The sequence below is a fragment of the Larus michahellis genome, chromosome Z, assembly GCF_964199755.1.
Source record: "Larus michahellis chromosome Z, bLarMic1.1, whole genome shotgun sequence".
Classification (NCBI taxonomy): Eukaryota; Metazoa; Chordata; class Aves; order Charadriiformes; family Laridae; genus Larus; species Larus michahellis.
In genome coordinates this window covers 75,046,006-75,067,538 of record NC_133930.1, presented here as the reverse complement: position 1 = coordinate 75,067,538, position 21,533 = coordinate 75,046,006, and the positions used below count along the sequence as shown (strand labels likewise).

The following is a 21,533-nucleotide window of genomic DNA, read 5'->3' as shown; positions in this document are numbered from 1 at the left end:
TTTAAGTGTATATCAAAAAGCAGCTTAGTTTCTTACTGTTTTGAGACAGGGTCAGCTCGATCTGGCTCTTGTCTCAGCTTTGTCTTTACAATTTGTGCATAATGACACTACAGTCTGAAAAGCCTCTGACACCTCTTGAACTCTTGAGCTGTCCTGGTGCTCTATCTACTATTGTGTGTTCAGGTATTTTGAATATCCAGTTTAGCCTTTCCTAGATCTTAAAAATTATGACCCACTCAACCTCAACACAGACAAGAGACTATCTGCGCACAACAGCTATTTATTCCGTAACTCAGACTCCATAAATCAGATTCCATAACTTCGCAAATTTAATACTGTATTATTTTTAGGTTATCCTAAAGAATGGACAGACTACGAGTTTCTTAGTTTTGTGAGTTATTACTTGTGCCAGTAAGACGAAAACATTCACCACCTTCTAGGGGGAATATTCTGATCATTTGCAGAAGTGAGCAATACTTCAGAAGTTACATGCTCAAACTATCAGTTGAGGAGCTTCTCAATAGTTCTCGTGGCTATTTCACAGCACTGTTTAAAGCTGTTTCTGTACACCTTCTACTAGATTTTGTGCTTGGGACACTACGAAAATTAGACGGTGTGGTGCAGAATAAAACAGTTAATTAAATGACTGGTAAAAGAAGAATTCACCTGAAATAGGGAAAGTCAAAATGATGAAGTGATCTGGAAGGAAAGACAAAGTAACTGAGGAAAAGCAGTATGACTTGAATTTTGCTTCAACAAAATCTGATAAAAACCAAAGACCACATAGCAGTAGAAGTGCATCTTGCAAGCCTGTAAGATAGCGAAGGACTTAAAGCAAAGGCTATGATTTCAAAGTTGATCTTCATTAATTACATTTTATGTTTTATGTAACTGACACTTGCAACAAAGTCAAATTCAAGCACAAGTGGCAAAACCCCCTTTCAGTCAGGCATCACTGTGAACCTATCTGTGCTATATCCACCACTAAGTGCGTCACTGATAAATGTTCAACCTCTAAGAAAATGTAAATGGGAAAGCAGTATGCTTCTCGCTTTAACAGAGGAAACTGTTCCATTTATGTTTCAAGTTTTTGAGCTTCATAAATATCAACTGACCACCGCATATGATGATGATGTAAATTAAACAGTAATTTATTAGATAATGCCAATTTACTTTCTGGCATTACAGTCAATACACAGAACAGAATGGATTTTGAGAGGAGAGGGGCAAAAAGTAATTTAAAACAATTTAATTCTAATCAGTGTTTGAATGGACTGCTCAAGAGACTGAGTGGAGATCCACATGCACACTGGAGAAGCGTAGCCAAAGTGATTTAACATTAAATAAGAAGCAAGTAAAGAACACATTGATTCAGTATTTAGAAAAGAAAAGCAGAAAGACTTCCCAGGCACCAGTCAGCGAAAGATCAAAAAAAAGTTTCAAGTTGAAAGAGAGGAAATAAACTAGTAGGAAGGTATAGCCTTCAGGTCACAGTGCTCCTGAATTTACTACTGTGCCTTGAAAAAATGTCACTTTTTTTTTTTTGCTTTAAAAACACACAGGCTCCAATTCACAATACTTAGAGAAGAAACACAAAGAAACCAGGTCTGTCTTGCCTACGTTGTTTCACAAGTGTCTTCTTATTTCCTACAAGTGAAGCCTATTTAAAACTGCACACACATGCAAAAGCCCAAAGAAAAAAATCTCTGCTGTACAACATTCAGAGAAAGACTCAAATGGATGCTATCTCCACAGAGGAAACGGTCATACAAAGTAGATGTGATAGTGATGCCCGTTGTCCACTCTTAACATTCTGCTTTTAAAAGTAGCAGCAATATTACTTAAAGCAGAATAAAGCCCTTTTAGTTGAGTTAGTAAAACAACATCTTTCTCCTGATAACAAATACATTCAACTTTCTGAATAAGAATAATCTCACTCTGGAACTCAACTTACGTGAAAGGACTCCTTGGCTATTTCCAACCGCTTCAACATTTTTAGGTAGACAGATTATAGTAGAGTCCTGTTCCAAGAACTTTATTTTAGAAGTAAAAACATCAATGAATACTTAGGTTGGACTACCGGAGATGTGACACAAATGAAGAAATGACAAAAAGATCAAGAAACTTAACAGGTTGTTTAGTAAAATGGAAGCCAAGTCTAGTTTTTCCTTGGTAACTCAGAAGGATTGTGGGTTTAAAAAATGCATCACTATACTGTACTGTACATTTTCATGAGGCACAGATATTTACACCAACTAAAAGGGGTTATTGATTAATTATTGAATGCTCAAAACCAATTACAAGCCAGATCACTTTACTTGGTCACCATTACTTACTTTTGCAAAGCTCTCTTACGAACTTGCGGAGGAATATGAGATATAGAGACAATGCAATTTTTCCTATTGCCCTGTTGCTACCCAAATTATTCATAATGGAGAGATAAGTAAGGGTGTTGGTGACATGAAAAAGCAAGATAACTACTGAAGCTGTTTGAACACTGATGCATCTTAATACCTAGGAAATTCTTCTGCTGGAGAAGTGTTCATGTATGCGATACTCGGTTGCCTGGAACAGCCTAGGTGTCCCAAGGCATCCCCCAGTTCAATGTTGGGAGAGTAGCTAGTGAGACCTGTCACATAAGACTAGAGATTGCTCTAGATAGGACAATTAATAGGACATTATCAAGGAAGAGTGTGGAGCAACAGGTCATGTATTTTCCTATGGGTTGCTTTAGTGTAAAGGTTTCACTTCAAGTCCACTTCCATAGTAAATACAACTCATGTCCCCCATTTGAATGGGGAAGCTGACATAACTTGTTTTTTGCTTGTCTGCTGCCATTCTCAGCTGCGTACACACCCCTCTCTACTTTGTTACACATTTAGAGGTCACATATTCTGATTATAATATGAGGCACAATTCTTTTTCTAGATGCAAATGAAGTGTTGCACTCTAAAAGCTGGTGGTGCGTTGACAGACAGTTTCAAGGGCTAGACTGATAGTGCTGATCACCTGTCCAAGGCAGCAATTTATGCCTCAACTGGACTGAGGGCAGCACCCGTACATAGTAATGACCAGTTAAAGACAAGTGCACGATAACATGACAAAGGTTTTACTCTCCCCAGATATCTATATGTAATTGCCACCTCTGAGGAGTTTGTTCTTCTCAAATAATTTTTACTGTGTCTTCTAAGCTTCCTGTTTCTCTGGAGAACACAGAACTTATTTCCAAGTGGTACTCCAACTTATTACCACTACAGTGGTAAGAAAAACTGAAAGACATTCCAAACTAAATTATCTGCCTCCACCAAGCCCATTTTCTTCTCTCCAGCAAACCTGCATTAAGAGTCTACTGTTAACATTAAGGAGTTACACACACAGCTGAACCAGGCCATTTAGCCCAATGACACTGGGGCAGCAATTAAGATGTTTTACAGCCTCCCCTCTCAACCTCCCTGCGAAGTGGCCTACCTGACAATATTTCTTGCAAGAAAAAGTATACTCGCCAACATTCACTTCCTTCCTTTTCAACTTTTGGAAGCAGCGACAACAGCCACAGCCAGTGGCTTGTCTTCTATAGCTGTAATATACTCGCCACATAACAACTAAATTCCTCCATGCTGCTCTTCCAAAAAGGGCAAGAGCCTTCAGATCAGACAGCATCCTTGAAGGCCAAGTTAAAGATACCCCCTCCCTTCGACTATTATACTCAAACCTGGAAAACCGGTGAAAGTAAATAAAAAAGTGTGGCTACAGCATGTAACATAAGAAAACTTCCAACACTAGATCGATATGCAGGAATGTCTCTGTGTGGCTGCTCCCTTCTGCAGTGGCCAAAGGGTGATAATATAACAGACATAGGAGCGCTGAATTGCTGCAAAATGCTTCTGTTACATTTTCAACCTATGAGCTACAAACTCAGTTTCAGGAGAAACATTCCCTGAAGCTCGTAGGCTCCTCAGAACCAAGAATAAATACTATTTTAGGCAAAAGTGCCAAAAGGCAGCATCTTCAACATCTTTTTTCTCAATGGTACAGGGCTGGATGCATAGTAAGAGAGAGTTCAGTCATCCGAACTCTGCAGTCCTGTTTGCCTGAAAGTGCTCAAGTGTCATTTGCCATCTGTTATACCTTACGAGAAAGGCTTCAAAGGTAGACAAGTATTAGCTTTACTTAACAGATGCTAAGTAAGCCCTTTCAAAAGCTACTTCTGAAATGCTGTGAGAGCTGCATCACAAAGGAAAAGTCTCTGCGATGTTACAAATGCACAGCAAACTCAAGTGCTGCATTTTCAATAGTCTTGCAACATTTTATCACTCCTGAAAAAGAATACATATTGTTTTCTGCATAACATCATGATTAGAGAACAGCTGGTTAATAAGATAGTTTTATTTCATGACTAATTAAAGCATCTTGACAATTTACTAGGTCTTCTCTGAATGTTTTTTGGGCAGCAACATTAAGTCTTACCCCAGGAATCTCTGGCCAATATCAAGCCTACTTATCTTCCGGTCTTGAAGTCTCTTGCTGTCCAGTTGTCTACTGAATCTATGTCCTCACAACTCTCTTCTCTAAATAGCTAATGCTGAAGATAATTTTCCTACATGCATGATTGAGAAGCCTGTCTTCCCAGACAAAATCCAGAGCCAACATTGTAGAACTTTATTTTTGCTTAAGCACACAGCTGGTATTTCTTTTTTCAGCACTGCTCCATTAGTACACAATGGCATTATTACCAGATGACTAACAGGTGCTGAAAAACCAGCAGCTTTGGTACTAGAAGAGTTTTCATTACTGCATTTCTTCCCGGGGTCAACTCCTTGTGTTACTTGAACATGTTCTCCCTGCTCCTGTGAACCAGAATACTCGCCTTTTAACATGTGGCCAGATGCCTGTGACTCCTTGTCGCACCCGCCACACGAGGGAGCCCTTGGCTGCCGTTTCCCCGTCAGAGACATCCAACACCCAAGGCAAAGGCTAACTGAGCAAGCTACGTTTCTTAAGTAATGGTTGATTAAATTAACAGACTATACAGCTAGTCCTGTACCTTTGTCTGTAATTCTTAAACATTCCTGTAAGGTCTGCAGACAGAATAGAAAATCAACGGTTTCAAGCAATCGCTTTTTCCACCAACAAAAAATTAAAGACAAAACATACTACCATCAGCTGAGCTCTCGAAACCTTTTCAGTACATAATCAGCTTCTGGTAAGGTGAGAGTGAATGAGTGGCATGAAACGAACTGGTTCTTTTTAACGAGCAAGCTTAGGTAGTTTCTAAGTTCCACCTGCCCTTCTCCACTTACTGATCTCCTCAACAGGTAACATTAGTGTAAGAAAAGTAGCCCCACTAATTGAGTGCTGTCAGTGCTAATTCTTAAAAGAAAAAACCCCAAACTATCATTCAGTTTTGGATTATGATTCTGACATGCATATTAAATAAAAAGCAAAAAAAACCCTGAAGAACACTTACATTTGGTTAATAATACATCTGAAAACTAATACATACTGCTAAATTATAAAACTAGTTTCACGGTCTAGTACAAACATTTACCACAAGCCCACGCTAATGATACTCTGAAAAATTAAAAATCTCAATAGCAAATAATAGGTATTCATGCATTTACCTTCCACAGAGGGCAATCAAAAAATTTTAAGATAAGTAGGCATTTATAGGCATTTAAAAAAATAGGTTATTTCTATAATACAGTAATTGATTTCTGTATAGTGACATTTCAGGCCATTTCAACTTGTGCAAGAAGTCATCATATTGCACAATAATGAATTAAAGGAATATAGCCATCAAGAACTACAATACCACACAGAAGAAATGCTAAAAAAGCCTATCTTCCAAAAAATTACATAGTATTTGCATAAACATGACAGAAGAACACACTTCTGAGGTTCAGTAGTGACGTCTAGAAGCTGAAACTCAATGCCTGTAAGCCTACAGAAAAAAAAAAGTAAGAATTCTAACAGACTGAGGACTTTGTTTTTTATACTTTAACTTAAGCTACATATGCTGCCTTCAGTGCTTTACTCCTTGAAGGACTGCCAGCCAGTCCCTGACTGGAACGGAGCAGTCCATTTTGCTAGTGAATATTAATACATTTTCTGCCACCAGTCATGCAAGTATTCATTTTACATCAAATGCTATTTTTAATAAACTCAGCATAACTTTGTTTAAAGCCATAAATTTCTGTCCCTGTGTATGAAGATAATTGGTAAAGACCTACTAAAGTATTGTAAGAACAAGTCATCTTCATATCTTTATAAACAGGACCAAGTCAAGTTCACAGGAATCTGATGTAAGGCTTTATTCTACCTTTCATCACTCCTGAAGTTGCACATACTGGTGGAAGAATGCTGTTAAAAGAAACACACGTGACAACATCACAAGCCTATATACAAAGGCTCTCATTTGAATTCATCTCATCAACCCATATAATTTCTCAGAAGTCTCCTAAAATTTCAAAGCAGAGATGTGTTCCCTGACCAGCACACAAAAGCAGAAGTGGCACTGTATAAAAGACACAGCATTATGTTAAGGTCAACCTAAAAACTGCAAGTAGTCACAGCCTATGATGTCCTGAAGGCAAGACAGTATGGCCACGGGTAAGATCAACAGCACTTCTGGCCTTTAGTGCAATTTCACGAGCATGACAATTTGGTAAAGAGGTTCAGACATAGCAGCAAGAAACACTCAAACCTTTTGTTAGTCTGCATTTGCAATTTAAGACATCGAAATGCTCCACAATATGCAAGGCTGATCCTCCTGAGAGACAAGCCCACAGAGGACTCTCTTGTGCCAAGACAGGAGGATCATTCAGCTGGTACCAGCTCTTTTTCAGAAAAAAGTTACTGTATCTTCATAAATCACCATTCTCAACTACATCTGATTCAAACCACTGAGATTACCACAGTAGTATTTTCACACTGAATAAGGCTAGAAGCACACACCCAGACATGCAGTTCACTTAACTGCAGCACTGTTCCTAAAACTACCAACATACCTATGGTATCTCTAACAAGAGGGGATAAAGGAATAAGCAAATAACACCACCAGCATTGCTTTCTTCCCATTTACTTTTAACGTAAGTTATTGTTCAAGTTTCACAATCCTTTGAAGTTTGCATTAAGGCTTGAACCGCATTTTAAAATCGGCTTCAGCAAAACGAAGGAAACTGCATGAGCCACCGAGCGATCTCCAATTTAACTGCAGTTTGCTCATAGTTCCAGTAGATGGATTCTATCTACTGACCACTCATAATTAATATACTACTGAGCTAGCAAGCTAGTCAGCTTGCAAAAATACGCCTGTAAATCATGATCGTTACTAGATTTCAGTATCTGATACTTAGATGCCTCTTTCTCCTAAACCCATTTTCTCAGGTATTGCTCTGAATCTGGAAAAATGGAAGTTGAGACTGAATGAAGAGGATCGAACACTGATCAAAGTACTTGACAGTTTATCCTGACATCCAGTAAGAAGATTATGTCTGTAATTAAACAGCTATTAACAGACCTGTCCTGAAAGTCAGAGTTTTTCAGGATAAGAAACTGAAGTTTCATCTCAGCCAGGTACAAGTCTACCCTTTTATCAACTTAGTGCCATCCTCTTGCCTTGCATCTTGTTCTTCACATGTGATGAACATCACCTGCTACTTCATCAACACAAGCATCCTGATGTTGGATACAAAAATGAGGGTGCAGCTCTGGTTCTTCCCCACAGCAGGCAGAGAAAGTCAAGGGCAGGGGGCATTGTGGATGCTACGATTTACATGAACCTGATCTAAGATGTTCAGTAAGCCAGAAAAGACATTAACTGGGGGTTACTAACAGACATACCACATCTAAATAGGAAATCTCAACACTATTAACACAGTTGGAAGCAAGGACTGCATGGGAAGGTGTATGCTTTTGCACAAGCAAAAGTAATAGGGCATTTGCTTATGGACACTACAGGTGGTTGAACACTGATAGTCTTGCCTCTTGTGTTCAAAAATAACTAGTGACAACCATGAACTGCTTGAAATAACGATGACTGACCTGGGGACCATACTTTCTTACAAACTAGCTTGTCATATTACAAGCAGAAGCTCCTTCCTATGGTAACGTGAAAGCATACGACAGAATTTCTGGAATTGGCTACTTTTTTGAAAGCTGGCTTTACCTTTTAATTTTTACCATTATTAGTAGTAACATGTTCTATGCAGCTGAGAAGTTTTATCTTTCACAGTCAATTTGTTCCTTGTCAGGAATATGGCCGGCAGTGTTAAATATTCTGCCCTATTGTACCACCTAGTCACATTAAATAATAAGCAGGTGGATAACGCACTTTGCTTTACTGCTGAGGTGTTTAGAAGCATTTGCTAATTGTTGCACCCAACTAAAAAAATAGCATGACACTTAGAACAAATTCTCTTCCCAAACTTCACATTAACACATACTATTGCTGGGGTTTTGTTTTTCTTTCAGACTATCTGCTACGTTATCTCAGAGTTTTGAAAGACACCCTGAGACATACTGTGATGAAAAGTCTGAAAACTATTTTTCCCCCCTAGGGCACATTTTGCAAAAGTTAACTTGCAGTATTGCTTTCAATCGTGGGGTTTCTTCTGGTCTTTACTGATGATTGAAAAACAATTGTTGCCAAAAGCTACTTTATTTTCCTAGTCTAAGTGTTAGCTGTCAACTCAAAAAATATGTCCCTGCAAGTATGTCAAAGGATAATATCCTTCTTTCAGTTTTAATAGCTGTGATTAACAAACAAGAACAACTACTAACCTGCAATACAGAATAGTAGAAAACAAGCCACTTATTGTAGTTGGTAAATACACGCAGGAAAAGGATATGCTAAGAAAGGCTCACATTTTCATTACTTGAAACTGAAACATGTCTACACAAAGTAATTCTTACAGCAACACAGCAAAATTCTTCCAGAAGGAAGCTTTTGTTATTAAAAAGGTGGGGCGGGGGGGGGAATAATCAATGCATCTTGCTATAGATGCAAGACTTCATAATCATTGAGCAGCAACATTAGGCTGTGGCTTAACCTGCATAAAGCCATAGGTACCACCAGAAAGACCAGAAGATAAAAAGCAACTTTTATCTTCAACAGATCCAGAAACTCAGAATACAGGAAAGAATTCAGATTACAAGTCTCCTTCTGTTTTAGTTAGTTCTACCATGTCTCGAACAGCTTGAAGGTAACATGGCTGTGCCTTTGATAACTCTGGTAGTTGATTGATTTACAAAAATAGTTTATGGAATCATAAAGTGAAATGCAGGATCAGATTTGTATTTGTCAGTTATTTTCCCTTTATATGTGGATTAAAGTATTATGAAACTAAAACCAGAGGCTTACAACATTTTTCTTCTGTTGCCTTCTACAACTTTCAATGTATTCCTACTCACACTAATGACAAAAAAAATACATTAAAAAATCCTTTTCTGCAGTTGAGCACACAGAAAGATGACGTCAGCCTGGCAAATTAGCATTGTAAGAACTGCCATCTTAAGTGTCCCACAATGAAAGCAAATAAAATGTAGAAAACAAAATGCGTTCATAGAGCAAGTATAAGTATATGAAGCTAAAGAAAGTTCCTTGCCTGTATTTAAGGTCTTGTTTCTATACTGCAATGTACCAGCTGCTTCAATACATAATGGACTAACCATGAACCAGTTAGGACCATCTGCAGCTTGAAGTCTTATTACTTAGCATTCTGCTTGTCGTGACTAAGAGGAAGTACCCACTTTCTGTAGGGATACCCAGGTCCTTACAATCCACATGACATCCTTGGAGTGAAAGGGCTTCAGGGTGTGCAGGTCTGTAACACTACTACTATCCAGAGGTAGACTTCACTGAAACACACCTTGATTATTATAAATACCTCACAGTAACCTCGCAGCACAGTTACCCTGAAAGGCAGCGAGATGCCCATAAAAACGCCATTACTCAGTCTCTTAACACACACACACTAGAATTAGCATTTATTCAAACAGCCATCCTAGAATCACTAGGACATAACAGCAGTATACACCTACAAGTAACTATGAAAGAGCAAGCGGTGACAAGACATGCCAAACAGGCAGGCTGGGGACTCCTAAAGGGAAGCAAAGAGCACCACCTCTGCTGAAAGCGCACAAGATATCCCACATTACTAGAGGACCACTGCCAATTTGCAAGACCCAACATTTTCACAGGCTTCTTTTAAGTTACTGCAATCAAGGACGAGAGTGAATTTTAGTTTATCTGCAGAAAAGTGCAAGAGAATGTATATTGCATTAATTCCCATCAAAAAGCACAGTGCTTGCTGAAAAGCAGAGTGATTTAATGAAGATGATCTGATTCACTACATTCAGAGAGGTCCCTGCTCATATTTAGCTTTATAAAAAGAGTTCCATTTTTAAAACATCAAGTCCTTGCTTATGTTTTATATCGACATCACCTCATTAATTGAGGTTAATATATGGATGAATAAACTGTTTAATTATTTTTAAAAAATGGCTTGTTTCCACAATGTCAGTATTAAGAACTGACTAATTAGGTAACTTAACTGAATCCCTGAACAGGCTATGCAGGTTTAGTCAAACAGGGTTTTTTTTCTACCATTTATTTTTAAAAACAAAGCCTATAAACTTCCAAAACCATTGTGGTACCTGCAAAAGAGTGAAAAGCAAGTGGATGCAAATGCGAAGACAATAAAGTGCTATCTTGATAAACATAAGATGAGACAAGTACCTTCATCCCCAGCTGCTTGCATGACTCATTTCCAGGAAACATGCAAAGTCCAATACATTATGCAGTTTACTATGAAAAAGCACAGTTAACGCCCCTAAATCCTTTTCAATAACATAAATAGCGATATGCAGAATGAGAGAAAAGTAACTCTAGGATACAATATTAACAGGCCTAAGACAAGCCTCCATTAACAGTGCTCCGGATCCATGCATAATGCTTGTTTGAAAACATAACTCCTTCAGGATTATTCCTGCAGTCCAGACAACAGGACAGTACTCCAACCACGAGCTAAGTAGACAAATGCTACGCTGTTGTACTTTCTTCCAAACAAGCACACAAGTTCAAAATTACTTGTTGTGCTACAACACACTGAGTCCCTAGGCCACATCAGACTGCATTTTAACAGCTGCAGAGTTCAAAACATGGCCTATCTTGAAAATTAAAAAGCTGATACCAAGAACAACCCTCCCCCTGCACACCCACCCCCAGAAAAATCCATGCTTAAAAATCTTAAGCAAGTTGCTCCAGAGAAGAGATCAAACAGTCACTATATATAAATTTGCCTCCAATCCCATTGGGTTTTTATTCTTGATTTCACATTTTAGTTAAGTTCTGCACAAGGGATCCTGCGAGCAAGATAACAGTTTGCCTGGCAACACCTTTTGTCCACATCCCTGCTGAAATCAGAAATCGTCAGGCTGGCAGAACTCATTCCTTCTCTCAGCACACCACGAAGCAGCAGGTAGCAAGAACCTCTGCCTCTCACAGACTCAGCACACCACAAAAGAGCAGCCAGCTTCAGTGAGTTCCTCCATTAGCTGCCAAACTACTCTCCCACTACAAGTGCACTCAAAACATTGCAGAAACATCTGACAGATTAGAGTGGTATAGGACTGCAAACATCACGCACACTGGGAGTAAAGACTGAGAAGGAAGAAGAGCTGTGGAGTTTCACAAAAATAGCAAACCTCTTTTGGAAAAGAGCTGCCTGTTCATTCATGTGGTCCTTCCTGTATGACGCAGTTATGATACATAAGCAAATACCTGGAATTCCATCTACTCACTGTCCAACCATCCTCAAAATTTTAGTTTTTTGAGGAATGTTTAAATCTTTCTATACTGTAGATAAATAGTTACCTTCCAGACTAAGCCACTCCACAGATATGCTATACTATTTGTCTTCTCTTGCTTTCTCTGGAACATGAAGAAAGGAGAACAACTTGCCCAGTTTGTCTCCTACCCCATCTCCACATAAAATACTTCAAGGTGTCAGCAAGTCTAGAGTCTCAGGTTAAGGCCTAAGTATATGACCATACTTTCTTCCCACACTCCTCTAAGGTTGGTTTAGATGCCCTAGAATTAGTCTAGGCAAGCAAAAGATTTAAGGTTGAAAAGTAAGCTAACACTGTTCAAAGCAATAGCAAAAGAAACTGCCAGCCTAGGCTCAACTGAACAATGAGATCACTCTGAAACTTTAAAGTTCACATACAGAATAAGTCAGGAGCTTTGCAGTAGCGCTGACAAGAAACAGGGTTTCCAACAGTTCTGCTCTTGCCAGACACTAACATGGGCTAGGAGGTTTTGCACTGGTATGATAGAAGTAAGAAAACTGCAGAAGTTAAGAAGTTTCACATGTTCTGGATTCAAGGAGCCAGTCAGACAACACACATTTACTGCTTGCGCTGAGGAGTCACAGTACGTTTCGCCCTGATTACCAGAAGATTGCTGCAGAAGTCACAAAAAGCATTAGAGCTATCACTAAGAGATCCTCATTTCACCCCTGTTCTCCTGAGACAGAGCACCTACCCCACAGAAAGAAAAACCCTTCTCCATCTCACAGCTGCAGTTGTTTGGGCAAACTACAGTTCAGCACTGTCACCAGGTGTTTCCTCAGACTCTGCTCTGGAACAGAGTTCCCTATAACCAAGGATCTGACAGCACAGAGTTCCTCCTAACATTGCACTGACTGTACGCGTATACACTGCACACACTGAATTATGACCAGTGTTAACTAGAACTATTACTGCTGTTAACAACCTAAGCTCAACTCTGATGATGTCACGTACAACTCCATACATGCTTCCTATTTTCTTCTGTGACCAACCCCAGAATCCTTTGCATTTATTACCATGGTTCTTCAATGAATAAAGTGTATGAGAAACTTTGGTATTAACAACTATTTCTGCACAAACTCTAATTGCAAACACACCAACTACAGCTGCATCCACAACTTTCTGGAAGTGTTCACCTTCTAGGAAATTTTTTAGAACTGTAGTTCTAGACAGATTCCGAGTTGTGTGCTGCATTTTGCATCTGCACTATATGCAAAACAGTAATGGAACAATACTTCCAGGTATTGAGAACTTGGACAGCAAGATGAAATACGCACAGTTAAACAAGACAGATAGGCCTATTTCCATAAGACTAAAGTTGGCACAACAGAAGGAAAAAGAAATGTGACCCTTCCTCTACATGACTATCACACTCTACTATTTCTAGATTGTAAAAGTCCACAAAATTTTTTAAGGGTCACATAATAAAACCTGAAGCCTTTACTCTGAGAGCCTATAAAGTTGACCATAAAGAAACCCCACTGCAATGTGACAGACAGTTATCAGTCACAGGGCCAAATGGGAATACAGATTTTTGGAAAGAGGTGTGCAAAAGGACCAGGCTTTCAACCAAAATTTAAGCTTCACAGGGAGGCAGCTGGATCAATTTTAAAAAAAACAGGCCCATATAACAGTGATCTGCAAAAGTGTCCTGAAATAGACTTTCTCTTTGCCTTCCAGTTTAGAAAGCAGAAAGTCTAACAGCAGGAAGTGATGCAAAAAGAAACCTTCAGGTGGAGAGCACCTGCCTCCTTCTACTAAATGGAATAAAACAGTTACCAGGACTTCACAGCACACAAGTCTATGGATGTGAACTACTGTTCCAGGCTAGATCTCTAAATACCCATCTCCAGCCTACCTATCAGGTATGCTAAACTGAAAATCAAGTCTACATTTATGCATTATTACTAGTTTAAACGCATTCTGTTAAAAAGACAAGAAAAACTGACCTATCAACAAAAATGTTCTCTTTTAAAGAAAGTTAATTTTATGAGCATATAATTATTATAACAGGAGAAGAGCACAACAGCTTTGAAGCCAAGAAAACTAAGGAATTCTCACAAATTTACGACGTCTGATTTCAGCTGCTCTCTGAAATTAAGAGTCTCATTTCAATTCCACAAAGTGTCAGTTTAGCTAACAACTCCGTAAGTACTCCTGGGTAAATAACCAAGAAGCAAAGGCCTGAAATCAGCACAATGCAAAAACTAAGCATTTATCTTCTACATGTACAACTGAATCTGCACTAATGACAGTGGGTGCTAAAAAAAAGTGCAGTCTTCTTTGTAAGGACACCACATTCATTGCCGTTTTTACCCATACTCAAGTTTCAAGACCAGAAAACGTAGTTTGCCACACTAAAGTGTTCATTTTTACGTAGTAGCTACCGCTGTCCCTTGCATTTTCTTAACAGGTGCCAAATCCATCTATCATGCATGAGCAGAAAGTTTGCGCTTTTAAGTGCTTGAACTGGGGCAGTTCGACAATTAGACTTTATCCCATTTTATCATCTTCTCTTACATTTAAAGTATTTTTAGCTTAATTTTTATAATTACACATGTTCAACACTGAATTAAGTAAAATGTTATCTGCAGCTTTTAAATATGTAGAAACACTTAAGAAGCTAAATTAAACTGCTACCTAGAGCAGCTGGTAAGAATTCCATTATGGTACTTTGTTGAGACCAGCGTCTCCCACCTATTGTACAACTATAATTAGTTCATGTGGTAGTTCCGTACCTTGTATATACATACATCTACCTTAGTCAAAAACATATGAGAGTTAACATAGACTCTAAAAATATCTGGGCACAATGACTGATTCCAGCCAGATTCTCTTGTTAGCAAGTGAAGATAAGTGACATTCATGCCCCACTTGTCAGATGCTGCTCTTGATGGGATTCTCACATGAAGAACAGACCCTCATTCAACATCCTTTAAAATGTTCATTAGTAGCAAGGTTTAATTTCTCTACCTTCAGTAGAACAACAGAACAATAATTAGCTATTTTAATGCTTGCTGAGAGCACTTTCAGTGTTTTTCCATTAATTGAGCAAGTGAACTTCACTTCACCTACCAATGTTGCCCCAATGGCAAGTTGTACCCATGAACCAACCACATGCTTGGAGATGACCAGCAATAACTTTCTGCAATTCAGCCTTCTTCCCTACCTCCCTCACTACTAAACCTTTACGTAAAAATCAGTAAGGGACATAAACTTTGTGTTCACAGTACAGTGCATGGAACTAGAACCACTGGTTGAAACAATTAAGATGTTGTTTTAACAAATTCCACACCATGAAAAAAAGCATTACTGAAACTACTAGAACAGCCCTTTTGAAACAGGGCTTCAGAGTACTCACACGATATTAAAAAATTAACTCCAGGGTGCCTCCCTTCCCTCCTAATAGGTTTTCCAAAGGCAGCAAGACCCTCAAGCTCAACTCACTGCAATCCTAAAGAGTGCAGACAGCTTCAAGGAACTGGGGCACTAGCAGTATTAAATGCACTTCAGTGTTGCAGATTTGACCTCAGACTGAGTATTAAATAACAGGGTGGGAGATAACTTAGTGCAAATCCACAGGATATTCTGACAAGTATTTGAGTCACGACAGTAGTAGCCATTGTTAATGCCTCTGAATTTCAACATGTGGCTTTCATGACCCAGTATGTAGCAGACTTCTTCATGTCTTTAAATTTACACTAGTGGATCACATTAACGAGGTATGGTCTGGCACTGACGCTGCGTGCTAATACGGACAGATAGGTTAGAATTTCTTTTCTTCATCAAATGTTTCACTTCTGAGAAATAGTTCACCTGTATGTTTAATTTCATTCACCCATACTGATAATACCAGATTTCTTAGTGTTTCTATACTGGAGCTGGCTAATCTGCTTGGCAGGCAGCTCAGTTCCAGGGTGTCATAAACGAAGGATGCATCCAATACTGTTATGGGCCAACCTGAATCAGTCAAAGACAGACCAAAGCTTTGCCCTATATCAATTCTCATTTGCAGTTTAGCCTGTATGAAAAGTGTATTTCAATTTCTACACTCCCCTAAATTTCTCATCAATTCAAGATATTCACCAAGTATGCAGTACTCATGACAGTTCATTTAAGATGGAAAAGATTACTGCTTTAAGACAAGAATTAAACCAATATAATTCTGAAATGCATGCCAAATCTCTTCCTTCAAAGCAACCTAGTAACAATCCCTGTTCTGAGCTGTAGAAAGAAAAGGAAAATTTGCTTTTCAAGAACTCTGTAGAAAACCTGAAAATGAGTAAGAACAGGACTGGAACTAGAGCATCTCCCCAGCATCCACCAACACAAGGTAATCTCGCTCCAGGCTACTTAAATCAGAAGTATTGCTCCCAATGCACCTATAAGGTCAGACACCACTTTTCTCAATCTCATTTATACTAAAGCCTTTTGGAACAAGACTGATGCAATGTTTTTGCTGGCAGCTGAAAGTATGCCTCAAAGCAGATGATCTGCTCTCCGATAAAGGAGAAACATCAACTATATCTCCAATAATTCCAACCCTGGAGTTCTCACCTACTAAGGATGTAATTTAAATTCAGGACCCTTTTAGGCATCACTTTATGCTATACAGAAGACATAATACCTTCAAACAAGAGGTCTGCAGTTAAGTCCCAGGCAAGGAGTCTTTTCACACCAACTAGCAGCAATGTAAGCTTCTGTATATAAAACATCAAAACCATCATTTAAGGATGTGGGCAATTTGCACATCCATCATTAAGACCTTGAGGCTCACTTCTGTGTGCCTGCAGCAGCCTCTTAATTGGGAGAAGCATGTAATCCTTAAGCAACTTTAATAAGGAATGCTAAATATGTGAACTCAGATCTGCAAGACAGAGATAAACACTTTGAATAGCCATCTCACTAACTGATCAAGAACCAGTTATATCTTTCCACTGCTGGAACAACAGGTCAGGAAACCGCTAAGTGAAAGACTTTTTATTTCAAAGCACTGAAGTCATGACCTATAGAGAACACAGGCTTGTTTTCTGCACCCACCAGCCTTCAGCTGAAGACAGCAAGGTGTGGCACAAGCCCAGTCTAGTTTTTTTGGCATCCCTAAGCACATTAGGTATGCTTCACAATGAAACGTAGAGATTGCTTTGAGGCTTGGTCAGCCCAGAAGGACTAAAAGCAGCAGCTTCAGCAGCCAAGCCTACCATGCTGAAAGCACGGTACTTTACAGATTTAGCCATTCCACTACCTTATGGCTCAAGAGCAAGCCACTTGCTATGGGAAGAAGTGCTCATCATTCAGATCCAAAGGGAGGCAAAGCAACCTTCAGAAGTCAGACAGAGACTACTCAATAAGAAAGAAGCCAAAAGGTCAGTGTTGGGCTTTAAGCAGTCTCTTAGCTTGACTCATTTTGTGCCACTAACTGAGCCCTACCTCAGGAAAGGTAAGGCTGCCAGCAATCACCAACTGAAATGAGGAACAGCCATGAAGCATGGCCCAGTGAATTCACCAAGACAGAAGCATATGTTTTGTCAGTCATCTTTTAAAAGTCATACTCTTCAGGCAGGATCCCCTTGTTTTGCGGCAAATTGCTTTGAAATTAACAAACTGTGTGTAGAACAGTCAGTAGAAAGCACTGAGATTTAAAAAAAAATCCCATTATTGCAGCCTCAGAAGGATAGCCTCACCTCTCTTCAGGCCTGAATATGGACATTGCTCCTTCTCTTTAGTTTCCACTTTGTGCAGTACCTGAAGTCAAGCATAAAACTGACTGATGTTGTATAAAGCTGAACTGCACGGAAGTAGGGCTTGAGAATGCACCTTGTGACTGGGGACAAAGAAGTGCAGGGCAACAAAACTGTCTAGAGGACAGAAGCCAAGACCTATAATCAAGAGTAACCAATGCCAAAAACATCCCTTTGTATGTAACAGGTTATTATCACACCATGCACAAGTAAATATCTATTTGGACACAGTCACAAATACTGTCTCCAGCATGCAGAGAATAATGACAGAAAAAAGCATTCTCAAAAAAGATGGTGATTATTCAGTGTCACATCAGTATTTTCCCTATTGTATATTAGCAGAATGCAGGTACATGAGCAGTGGCAACTAAACTACTTCATATTATTCAAAAAAGGTACAGGTTAAAGTCAGTCTCACTGTGCAGACTAGATGGTCAAATTTAGAAGAGATCCCTAACTTAGTTCACTCTGGTTACTCTCAGCAGGTGCAGATGTACTTGAACTAAACACACAAGAAATAATCCCTGTAGTATCTTTTTGCTGACAGATTCTTGTTTAAACATCATCCTTGTACCAATGACACAGTAGTATCTGCATCAATGTGGGAAAAGGTGGCATAACTTCTTTCTGCCACACTAGAAGAGTGAATATGTCATCAGGACAAGAGAAGAACGCATGCGCTGCATGCCAAAGACAAGTCCTAGGGTTGGTGCCAGAGCTGCCTGAAGACCTTTTCCTTTTTTTCCAGGCCTTTTCTTCCACTATTCACGTACACAGTTGGCAAACACATCTCTCCAGGAGATACTCAAGCCATCAACACAAACATCTGTAGAGGGACTGAAGCCACAAGCAACCCACATCAACTAAAGCTTTTGCCTTCCCACTTCCAACTGTCACTGGTCAAGGAACACTGAGTCACAAGGAAGTTTTTTACTGTGAGAAAAATGTCCATGTTCTGCCACTACCTTTCAGTAATAGGAAAGTATTAGCTTCCATCCCTTAAACCAAAGCACAGAGAACATGCAGCCTTGAAGAGGTGTAGTTTTAAACACACAGAAGCTAGCTAGCACATTCAAGAGTTGCAACCAAGAACATAACTTAAAGATGTGTTCTTGAAAGCTGGATATTTGAGGACTTTGAAAAAAAAAACACCGGGGAATAAAGTACGAAAGTCAACATTTCTGAACAAAACTAATAACATGTCGACATAAGTGGTACACCAATGTTTTTTAATTTGAGAGCTTAGAGTTGAGAAATGGAGATTAGATAAACTGAACTCTGCCAACCACCCTTTCATTCTTGTTTTTAAGTGCAAGCATCCATCTGGTAGTTCTCTAAAAGTTAAACAACTGGTCTAAATACATGCAACATGTGCACCAGTTGTTACTAAAATCAAGTACTACCAGAATGCATCATGCTGCAGTTCGCACTTGTGCCCTCAGACAGCACAGTGATTCAAGTGTGCATCCTGAAGAAATTACTCAACTGCTGCAATGCAAAAGCAGCTTTACCCAAAGACCTACAAAGCTGAATAAATGAAGCCCACTTTGTCCAAAAGTACAAGTTTGATTACCTGCATCCCTGAAAAAGGAAGTTATGCATCAACTAGGGCTAATGAAGTCATGACTCCAATGGAGTTGAATAAAAACTCAAGTAAACCTTGTATAAATATATGCTTTTCCACATCTGAATCTTCTTTCCAAAGACTCTAAAGCTCTTAAGATTTAAATGCCCTGTTAGCATTTACAGCACTCATACAAACCTGGATGAAATGCAAATACAGACACATTTAATTTTTTGTGTGTAGAATCTAGGTAACGATGAACTTAAGTTCCTTCTGGCTAGCAACATCAGCATTGGTTTCTTCTGCCTTTATTCCATGATTTAAGAGAATTGCAGAACAACATCTGACAGCCCACTGTTTGGAAAGTTAAAAGATGCAGAAAATCCCAAACCCGCATACCTGTTATTTTGTCCCTGACAAGCTTGCAGGATTCTATCTCACCAATGCTGCCAAACAGACTCTTCAGCTCCTCTTGTGTCATGTTCTGTGGAAGGTAGTTGACTATTAAATTGGTCTTGCTGTCTTCTGTGTTCCCAGAATCAACTGGTGACGAGCAATTGTTTATGGTATTTGAACCATGGGCTGTGTTATTACAAGTTGGTCCATTAGACAGTTGTGTTTCCATGGCAGCAATCACCTGCTGAAAAACAAAGAAAACAAGAACCATCAAAATTCACATCTCACCACCTATTAGGACAGTCCAGACAAGAATCTAAAAGACCTGTCACTATGCAGAATTGGTATTGCCAGGGCCATACACTGCCTCTATGTGCAAAAATATCCCACCAGTTGAGAAGCATTTTAACTGGTAAGTCAAGGTAATGCTTTCAAAACTCACAGGAAAATAAAGTTGTCACTACAATTTTTTAGGACCTCCCTCAACGAAGTCAACACTCAAATCTTAGTTTCCATCCTCCCCCATTCCCTTCATTTAAGGGCATCACAGCCTTTCTATCATAGAAGTTACCAAGCAGAATTGGCCTGTTGCAAAGGGAATCAGTTACATTAACTTACAACTGATAACTGAAATGATGTGAAATGTAGATTTTAAAGTGATAGTATTTGGTTATTTTCAAAAAGAGGTGGGTGTTAACTGTAGCCCGAGCCTATTTCTCAAAAGCAATAGAAGAAAGCAAGGTTAGTAATTTAATGAAATTCTTTTGAGATATATGAATGCAGGGGGAGGGAAAACAACCTCTTCCTTGATAACCTCTATGTCAACATTCTGTCACCACAGGTTGGAAGTAGGTTTACAAATGTTTGTATTTGATTAAACTGACAATTCCTGGCTCTCACTTCTTCCCTCCCCTGCACCCTGAAAACAGTTAAATTTGATGTTTGAACTTGATTTACTTTTAGACATCAAAATAAGGGAATGATCACCACTCCAGGAACTGCTGTGTTCCACCTCAAAGTAACTGACTGTATGATTGCTAGATACAGCCACAATCATTTGGAGAAGTCTCAGTACTTGCCCATAAGCTACCACATGTACAAAAGGCTCTCTGCTATCTCAGTCAGTCACTGAAGGGCAATAATTGGTAAATATAGTGAATTTCTAAAGGCAGCCTACCCTGTTTGAGACCAACTATACAGGACAACATCCAACAGAAAAATTCAATAAATTAACTCTCCAGTAATAAACGTCAACACAGAAGCAAGACTCATCAGGAAGTTTCACTAAAAAAAAAATCCAACACCATACTTAAATTTCTAGGAGGAGTTCTCACACAAAAAAGCCTACTGTAAAATCACAATGTAGCGTCAGGACCTCTGGAGGTTATCTGTCCTAACTGTCCTGTTCAAAGCAGCATATGCAATCAGTGCAAACCCAAACACCTGATTAGGACACTGTACTCAGGGAGTACAAACCTGAATTTCCTAAAAACGTGAAAGGGGTTGAGTGTCTTAAGCTACAATTCAGACATTCCTGAGAACACATTTCTATGTTCTGTATGCAGAAGTATTTTCCAAGAGGTTAGTTCAACAAAACACAAAAAAGGGATGATTAATCTGTTAAGAATATTTAATACAAAAATGTGATCTAGTTTTCCTGAGGAGCTACAACTGGAACAGCATTTTCTTCCCTTGTGATGAACTGCAAGGGGTAACCTGCTCCTGGCACTGTGATGAAACAAGCCTGCTGAAAACAGGACAAAATAGATGATCCCAATTAGGATAAATTAATTCTCAAAACACTAGTGTATCTGGAAGAGTTAGTAGCCACAAATGCTGTGCTCTGACCGAGGCTCTCTAGGATTGATTTTTTTCCCCATCCTCTTTTTCTTTTTTCCTCAAATTTTAAGTGTTCATTGATCAAAATTAGCAGGATTTAGCAAAGACAACAAACAATCCTCACTTAATTGCACATTTATTTT

The 21,533-nt window shown here is 39.1% G+C and overlaps 1 protein-coding gene across 21 annotated transcripts in view; it reads right to left on the bottom strand.

The window, feature by feature from the left end:
- The window catches only part of ELAVL2 (ELAV like RNA binding protein 2), a 106,251-nt gene that overhangs the window by 33,561 nt on the left and 51,157 nt on the right, over nucleotides 1-21,533 (bottom strand). For 15 of the 21 annotated variants that reach the window (XM_074570257.1, XM_074570254.1, XM_074570260.1 and 12 more), the window contains one exon: nucleotides 19,555-19,795. In XM_074570257.1, the coding sequence (XP_074426358.1) occupies nucleotides 19,555-19,795 (241 nt within the window). The remainder of the gene's footprint in view (nucleotides 1-19,554; nucleotides 19,796-21,533) is intronic. The other 6 variants (XM_074570267.1, XM_074570275.1, XM_074570268.1 and 3 more) reach the window with 1 other exon arrangement.